The 10,000-nt window shown below is 33.0% G+C and overlaps 1 protein-coding gene across 2 annotated transcripts in view; it reads left to right on the top strand.

The window, feature by feature from the left end:
* The window catches only part of LOC133653293 (paired box protein Pax-7-like), a 111,054-nt gene that overhangs the window by 94,096 nt on the left and 6,958 nt on the right, over window positions 1–10,000 (top strand). For both annotated transcript variants that reach the window (XM_062052428.1, XM_062052427.1), the window contains exon 8: window positions 1,768–2,005. In XM_062052428.1, the coding sequence (XP_061908412.1) occupies window positions 1,768–2,005 (238 nt within the window). The remainder of the gene's footprint in view (window positions 1–1,767; window positions 2,006–10,000) is intronic.

Below are 10,000 nucleotides of genomic sequence, written 5' to 3'. Positions count from 1 at the left end.
AACAGTTCAAAACAGCGCCAGGGGGTTGTAAACTCAATAAAGTAAGTTAAAATAGAATGCAAAATATATATAACGCATTAAAATAATCCCCTCAATTCCCCCACAAAATGGATTAACTGGCTGGAATATAAAGACAATATAACATACATCCATAAACGTGGATGCCATTGGCGTTGTTAGGCCTATTTTAGGGGGGTTCAAGCTAGTGACGCCCCTGATTGCTAGCTAGTTGCTAGCTAGCAATCAGCGCTAATAGTGGTCAGCCGGTGATTTGCGCTTTAATTGCCAGCTAGTGATCAGCACACTAGTTGACAGATAGCGATTAGCATGGTAGTTGCCAGCTGGCGATTAGAGCGCTAGTTGTCAACTAGCGATTACCGCGTTTGTTGTCAACTAGCTAATAAAGCCCTGATTTCCAGCTAGCGTTTGGCACGCTGGTTGCCACCTAGCAATTAGCTTGTTAAAAGCAGCTAGCTGGCAAGTTAATTGCCAGTTTTCAGCGAACAAAGTATCAGTTAACAACCAGTAATTAGCGCTGTAGTGGCCAGCTAACGATTAGCGTTCAAGTTGTCAGCTTGTAATTAGCGCCATGACTTCAGGTAGCAATTGCCGCCTTAGTTGCCAGCTAGCGATTATCATGCTAGTTGCCAGCTAACGATTAACACACTAGTTGCTAGCTAGCAATCAGCGCCAATAGTGGTCAGCCAGCGATTTGCGCTTTAATTGCCAGCTAGTGAGCAGCGGGCTGGTTGACAGATAGCGATTAGCACGTTAGTTGCCAGCTGGCGATTGGCGCACTAGTTGTCAGCTGGCGATAAGCGCTTTAATTGCCAGCTAGTGTTGATGCCGCCGGTTGCCACCTAGTGATCAGGACACTAGTTGACACATAGCGATTAGCATGGTAGTTGCCAGCTGGCAATTAGCGCTTTAATTGCCAGCTAGTGTTGATGCCGCCGGTTGCCACCTAGTGATCAGGACACTAGTTGACACATAGCGATTAGCATGGTAGTTGCCAGCTGGCGATTAGCGCACTAGTTGTCAGCTGGCGATTAGCGCTTTAATTGCCAGCTAGTGTTGATGCCGCCGGTTGCCAGCTAGTGATCAGGACACTAGTTGACACATAGCGATTAGCATGGTAGTTGCCAGCTGGCGATTAGCGCTTTAATTGCCAGCTAGTGTTGATGCCGCCGGTTTCCACCTAGTGATCAGGACACTAGTTGACAGATAGCGATTAGCATGGTAGTTGCCAGCTGGCGATTAGCGCACTAGTTGTCAGCTGGCAATTAGCGCTTTAATTGCCAGCTAGTGTTGATGCCGCCGGTTGCCACCTAGTGATCAGGACACTAGTTGACACATAGCGATTAGCATGGTAGTTGCCAGCTGGCGATTAGCGCTTTAATTGCCAGCTAGTGTTGATGCCGCCGGTTGCCACCTAGTGATCAGGACACTAGTTGACAGATAGCGATTAGCATGGTAGTTGCCAGCTGGCGATTAGCGCACTAGTTGTCAGCTGCCGATTAGCGCTTTAATTGCCAGCTAGTGTTGATGCCGCCGGTTGCCACCTAGTGATCAGGACACTAGTTGACAGATAGCGATTAGCATGGTAGTTGCCAGCTGGCGATTAGAGCACTAGTTGCCAGCTAGCTGTTAAGGACACAAGACTGTTGATATTAGTATTTCACAATGACAAAGTATGTCAACTCGTATCATATTTGATGCAATACTTGTAGCCCCGCCCACTAACGTCCCCTGCCGGTGCGTCTGCAGGTGATGAGCATCCTGAGCAACCCGAGCGGCGTTTCGTCGCAGCCGCAACACGACTTCTCCGTGTCGCCGCTCCACGCCATGCTGGAGGCCCCCCCGTCGGCCCCCGCCGGCGCCCAGCGCTCCACGGAGGCGTCCATCAAGACGGCGGACAGCCTGGCGTCCTCGCAGTCCTACTGCCCGCCCACATACGGCGCCGCCAACTACGGCGTGGACTACCAGTACGGTCAGTACGGCCAGAGTAAGTCCTGCTGGTGTCCCGGCTGACCTTTGATCTTTGCTGCGTCCTGATTGGCTGGATGATGGATGCTTGGCGCTCCAATCTTTTCCTCCCATGTATCCTACTTTGTAACTATTTATTTCATTTAGGTGTGTGCGTGTGTGTGTGTGTGTGTGCACGTGTGTGTGTGTGGGTGTGTGCTCCTTGTTCTTGTGTGCAGTGTGTGTGTGTGTGTGTGCACGTGTGTGTGTGTGGGTGTGTGCTCCTTGTTCTTGTGTGCAGTGTGTGTGTGTGTGTGTGCACGTGTGTGTGTGTGGGTGTGTGCTCCTTGTTCTTGTGTGCAGTGTGTGTGTGTGTGTGTGCACGTGTGTGTGTGTGGGTGTGTGCTCCTTGTTCTTGTGTGCAGTGTGTGTGTGTGTGTGTGTGGGTGTGTGTGTGTCTGTGTGCGTGCCCACAGGATGCTGCTTGTGTGTATTTCAAGCCATGGTGTGCGACAACACAACACAACACAACACACTGCTGCCTTAACCTATGCAGTCTGCAATCTGACACACAATTATTTGACATTTCTACTTTGTTATTTTTTAACGGAAGGTCAAATGGGACAAATGAAATAAATAAATAAATAAATGCATTACTTCCCTGCCACATTTATTTATTGGAATTGGAATAAACTATGTCAATAATTTATTCAACGTAAAAGTCATTATTCAATATTTAATTAATTAATTTATTAATTAATAATTAATTAATGAGTGATTTCATGATAAAATGTTTTATTTAATTGTGTAATGATTCTGTGTCAGTGTGTCATGATTTTTTTTTTTAATTCTTACAGAAATGGGACAAAATTCAAGAAATAAATATTATTCATTAGGTATTATTATACATTTTTTCATTTCATGATTAAATGAATAATTTCATGATATAATGTATTATTTCATTAAGTAATGATTCTGCGACAGAGCGTCATGATTTTATTCTGGCAGAAATGGGACAAAATTCAATAAATAAATATCATTTATTATTATTATACATTTGATCATTTCATGATTTAATTATTTCATGATTGGACCTCAGATAAGCGGAAGAAGATGGATGGATGGACAATTTGATTAGTGATTTCATGATCAAATGTATTATTTAATTATCTAAAGATCCTGTGTCGGTGTGTCATGATTTGATTTTATTCTCGTAGAAATGCGACAAAATTCAATAAATAAATATTATTTGTTATTATTATACATTTTATTCTTTAATTAATTATTTCACAAATTAATGGGTGATTTCATGATATGATTGTTTTAATGATCTAATGATTCTGTGTCAGTGTCATGATTTTATTTTATCTTAGCAGAAATGAGGCAAAATGCTTTAAATAAATATTATTATTCATTAGTTATTATTATACTTATTATTATTTAATGATTTAATTATTTCACAATTTAATGAGTGATTTCATGATATAATGATTGTTTTAATTATCTAAAGATCCTGTGTCGGTGAGTCATGACTTGATTTTATTCTCGCAGAAATGCGACAAAATTCAATAAATAAATATTTGTTATTATTATATTATTTTATTATTTTATTAATTATTTCACAAAGTAATGGGTGATTTCATGATATGATTGTTTTAATGATCTAATGATTCTGTGTCAGGGTCATGATTTTATTTTATCTTAGCAGAAATGAGGCAAAATGCTTTAAATAAATATTATTATTCATTAGTTATTATTATACTTATTATTATTTAATGATTTAATTATTTCACAATTTAATGAGTGATTTCATGATACAATGATTGTTTTAATTATCTAATGATCCTGTGTCATATTATTTTATTCTCGCAGAAATGGGACAAAATTCTATAAATAAATATTATTATTTTAGTTATTATTACACGTTTTATTATTTCATGATTTAATTAATTATTTCACAATTTAATGAGTGGTTTCATGATATAATGATTGTTTTAATGATCTAATGATTCTGTGTCAGTGTCATGATTTTATTTTATCTTAGCAGAAATGAGTCAAAATGCTTTAAATAAATATTATTATTCATTAGTTATTATTATACTTATTATTATTTAATGATTTAATTATTTCACAATTTAATGAGTGATTTCATGATATAATGATTGTTTTAATTATCTAAAGATCCTGTGTCGGTGTGTCATGACTTGATTTTATTCTCGCAGAAATGCGACAAAATTCAATAAATAAATATTTGTTATTATTATATTATTTTATTATTTTATTAATTATTTCACAAATTAATGGGTGATTTCATGATATGATTGTTTTAATGATCTAATGATTCTGTGTCAGTGTCATGATTTTATTTTATCTTAGCAGAAATTAGGCAAAATTCTTTAAATAAATATTATTATTCATTAGTTATTATTATACATTTTATTATTTCATGATTTAATTATTTCACAATTTAATGAGTGATTTCATGATACAATGATTGTTTTAATTATCTAATGATCCTGTGTCATATTATTTTATTCTCGCAGAAATGGGACAAAATTCAATAAATAAATATTATTTATTAGTTATTATTATACATTTTATTATTTCATGATTTAATTAATTATTTCACAATTTAATGAGTGATTTCATGATATAATGATTGTTTTAATTATCTAATGATTCTGTGCCAGTGCGTCATGATTTGATTTTATCTTAGCAGAAATGGGACAAAATTAAATAAATATATATAAATAAATAAATATATTACTTCATTGTGACATTAGTTCATTATAATTGGAATAAAGTACATACATGTGTTCAATGTCAATATTTAATGTAAAAGTACATTTTATTATTGTGGTTATTATTTCAATATTTAATTATTAATGTCGTTATTTCATGATTAAATTGGTGATTTCATGATGTAATGATTTATTTAATGATCTTGTGTCAGCGCTTGGTGATTTTATCTTTCAAAAGCCGTCAAAGTTGGTGGGCGGGGCTAGCAAAAACGGGACAGAATGAAATAAATAATGGCTATCTTTTAGTAATTACTTCACTGCGACATGTATTCCTCATATTTGGAATAAAATACATACATGTGTTGAATGTCATTAATGTATTTAATGTAAAGCAATTACATTATTTAGTCAATTTAGTATTTTATTATTTTACAATTTAATTAATAATTCCACGATTTTAATGAGTGATTTCATGATACAATAATTTATTTAATTATATCTAAAGATCCTCTGTCAGTGCGTCATGATTGTATTTTATCCGAGCAGAAATGAGGCAAAATTTAATAAATGAATATGTCTTTAAATGATCACTTCAATGTGACATTAATTCATTATAATTGGAATAAAGTACATAAATGTGTTCAATGTAATTCATTTATTTAACGTAAAAGTGCATTTAATTATTTAACCATTTATATATTTTTTTCAATATTCAATTATTTTATGATTTTATTAATTATTTCACGATTTATTTAGTCATTTCAAAAGCCGTCAAAGTCAGTGGGCGGAGCTAGCAGGAATTGGACAAAATTAGATGGATAGATATAAAGTATCTTTTAGTAATTACTTCAATGTTCAATTCATTATAACTGGAATGAAATTAATTAATGTCTCATTAATTTATTTAATTTAAAAGAGCATTTAATTATTTCAATATTTAATTAATTATTACTGGTATTATTTCATGATTTGATTAATTATTTCAGGATTAAACTAGTGATTTCATGGTTTAAATGTAATGAACCTGTGTTTTATCTTTCAAAAACCGTCAAAGTTGGTGGGCGGGGCTAGCAGAATTTAGTCCAATCATTGCTTTGAGACAATTAAGTCAATAGTTAATTAAATAAATAAATATTGAATATACTCTCTTTTTTATTTTGAACTTTGTTTCATTTGACTGATTGTTTACAGGATACCTTTTTCATCCGATCTTTTTTTTTTAATATATATTTTGTTGTTTCAAATATTATGTTTTGTTTGTCTTTTGCATTTGCTTTTTTATATTTGGACTTGTTTGTGCTGGCAGCCCGTTGTTTTTAAATGAAGTTAATAAAGTTGGTATGGTAAATATACCTTTTACGTTGAAAAAATACATATTCAGGTTGAAATAAAATATTTCATTCATGTATTTAATTCCAATTATTTCCATACAAGTCATTGTCTAAGCATTTATTTATTTACATTTGTCCTATTTGATTTTTGTAATACATTTTTTGTGTTGTACTGCTGTTCTCTGGAAATTGAAATGCAAGAATAAAGTTTTGTGACTCTCAGTCCGACACATGAAGTAGGGGTGTCCCGATTCAAAACTGATATCAGATATCGGCCCGATATAGGCAAAAGACTAAGTTATCCGAATTAGATTTAGAATCAGAATTAAATACATCTAAATATACAGTATTATTAAAAGAATACATATATTAAACACACGCATATATATATATATTATAAATAGTACTTAGTGAACATCTAAATGTCCTCCAATAAAGACACAAGATTGCACTTTTCTTCTATTTTAGTCAAGTCACTTACAAAATGTAAACATGCTAGGCTATAAGCTACTAGGAGCCAGCAGCTACACAACAGCTAAGCACACAATAGCACAGGAGCTAGTCATACGTGACAAATAATTATAGTTGCATATTATTTACACACACAAAGTCTCTAAGGTAGAAAGTATCTAGTAACAAACGTGTTCGCATCATTTAACTTACAGTACTGCATCATGAGCCAAATGTAACTAATTTGGTGTTGGCAAAAATAATTACCACTCCACTTTAACTTAGTCCATTACAGACGTTTAAAAATGTTTTTCATTGTTCTTTGTTTGACTGAATTCACTTGATCGAACATTTTGTAACATTTAACACCACAAAATAGTCAAACTTTGTCTGATTCGTGTTGATATCGGATGGATAATTAATGCTCCTATATAGAAATGGTAAAGTTGTATCGGGACATCCCTAACATGAAGAATATGAGATGTGGAACACAACCATTTCTTTGTTTTGACATGAAATTGTTCATATTTTATATATTTACACAATAAATTGAGAAAAGTACGAATAATTGGTCTCTTTTTTTTTGCACCACAAAAACTTTGCCATTTTTCCAGGGGTGTGTCAACTTGTTTGTCCTTCTTGTATTCCATATTGTGTATTTAAACCAAGTCATGTTATCACTTATATACAATTATTTATGCCTCAATTACAATTATATATATATATATATATATATATATATATATATATATATATATATATATATATATATATATATATATATCAAGGAGTTGTTATGACCTAAATAGATCCGACTATTTACGTGCTCTCAATAGAAAGCAGCACATACTGCCCTCTAGTGGCAGGAAGGAATAAGACACGCCCCCCAAAATGCTCCAACTCTGACGTAGACACTTTTTAATTTACTTTCTTTGCAGTTTTAGTTTAGTTGCCCTTTTTAATTTCATTTTCGTATCTGGAAGTTCAATTAGGTTTTAATGTAATTAATAATACTTTAAAAGAGCAATACATTAAATATCACCAATTATGTTAGAATATTTTTTAATTGTATATATCCATCCATCCATTTTCTACTCTACTGTAATTTCCCATTACACATTATAATACAATTTAAAAAAAAATCTATTCTTATTAAGAAAAACACATATTGAAATGTTGAAAATAACAAAATAAGATAATAATAATATCAATAATTTACATATTAATGAATATAATATTATTAAATATAACATAATGATGATGATATTTAAAATAACATAAGAGGACAATTACATTTTTTTCCCCAAGAATGTTCAATTTTTTAAATTATTGTATATACTCTACTGTAATTTCCCATTACACATAATAATAGTAATAAGAAAATGTAAAAAAAAAATATTATCATTATTAAGAAAAACATATTGAAATGTTGAAAATAACAAAATAATAATCAAATAAATAATGTACATATTAATGAATATAATATTATTAAATATAACATAATAATAATGATGATAATTAATATAATATTATTAAATATAACATAATGATGATGATATTTAAAATAATATAAGAGGACAAATACATTTTTTTCCCCAAGAATGTTCAATTTTTTTAATTATTGTTTATACTCTACTGTAATTTCCCATTTCACATAATAATAGTAATAAGAAAATGTAAAAAAAAAAAAAAAATTATCATTATTAAGAAAAACATTGAAATGTTGAAAATAAAATAATTATCAAATAAATAATGTACATATTAATGAATATAATATTATTAAATATAAAATAATAATAATGATGATGATAGTTAAAATAACATAAGAGGACAATTACATTTTTTTCCCAAGAATATGTTCTATTTTTCAAATTATTGTATATACTCTACTGTAATTTCCCATTACACATAATAATAATAAAATGTAAAAATTTAAATATTATTATTATAATTAACATATTGAAAAGTTGAATGTAACAAAATAAGATTATAATAATAATAATATAAATAATTTACATATTAATGAATATAATATTAAATATAACATAATAATAATGATGATGACATTTAAAATAACATAATCATTCTAATAATACTAAAAATATTCACAAACAAAAAAATTTTTTCTCCAAATAATTAAAATAAATTATTCAATTTCAACTTTTTTTTCTCAATTTAATTTTCAACAATTACATTTTTTTCCCAAGAATATTAAAGATGGAGTTGTATTTTACTGTCCACACACACACACACGCACGCACGCACGCACGCACACACACACACACACACACACGACAAATGCTAACTTTTTTAAAGCTAACTTTTAGCTTATTTCCCAGCCGTACACCTCAGAGTCATATAACTTGACACATGCTAACTGTACATACACTTCTGCTTCTTTTGCAACTGTTTACCCGAGAGTCATGTAACTTGGTACTTGACATATGCTAACTGCTAGCATGCTAATGTTAGCGAAGACTTAAGTGACACTCACACGCTATCTGCACAAAAGTCTCATTGAGATGAAATCCAAGTGTGTAAACATGTTTTAATTCATGCAAGGAAGTAATTAACTTGATTAAATATGTTTTAATCCTTCCGTTCATGTTATTTTTTTTAATCATTTATTGTGTAAAGCCAGCCTGAAAAAGTGATCTGGTCAATTGCAGAATCAACTTTTGTAGTTGGAAGTTGACACATCCATAAAGTGCTCAGCTTTTGTGGAGGAAATGAAAATATCTTTCAAGATAAACAATGAAATATTACATAAACATAAAAGCAAACTTAAATCTAAGATCCGACCAAAACATCAGCTCTTACTGGCTAGCATTAGCTTACAGCTAAAGATGTTTATTTGATTTGTTTATATGAATATTTATTTAGCCAATTTGGTATTTGCTTCCATCCTCCCATCCTTGCATCCTTGCATCCTCCCATCCTTGCTTCCATCCTCCCATCCTTGCATCCTCCCATCCTTGCTTCCATCCTCCCATCCTCCCATCCTTGCATCCTCCCATCCTTGCATCCTCCCATCCTTGCTTCCATCCTCCCATCCTTGCTTCCATCCTCCCATCCTTGCATCCTCCCATCCTTGCTTCCATCCTCCCATCCTCCCATCCTTGCATCCTCCCATCCTTGCTTCCATCCTCCCATCCTCCCATCCTTGCATCCTCCCATCCTTGCTTCCATCCTCCCATCCTTGCATCCTCCCATCCTTGCTTCCATCCTCCCATCCTCCCATCCTTGCATCCTCCCATCCTTGCTTCCATCCTCCCATCCTTGCATCCTCCCATCCTTGCTTCCATCCTCCCATCCTCCCATCCTTGCATCCTCCCATCCTTGCTTCCATCCTCCCATCCTTGCATCCTCCCATCCTTGCTTCCATCCTCCCATCCTCCCATCCTTGCATCCTCCCATCCTTGCTTCCATCCTCCCATCCTCCCATCCTTGCATCCTCCCATCCTTGCTTCCATCCTCCCATCCTTGCATCCTCCCATCCTTGCATCCTCCCAT

This window comes from Entelurus aequoreus, linkage group LG07 (assembly GCF_033978785.1).
Source record: "Entelurus aequoreus isolate RoL-2023_Sb linkage group LG07, RoL_Eaeq_v1.1, whole genome shotgun sequence".
NCBI lineage: Eukaryota > Metazoa > Chordata > Actinopteri > Syngnathiformes > Syngnathidae > Entelurus > Entelurus aequoreus.
This window is presented reverse-complemented; position numbering and strand designations above follow the sequence as displayed.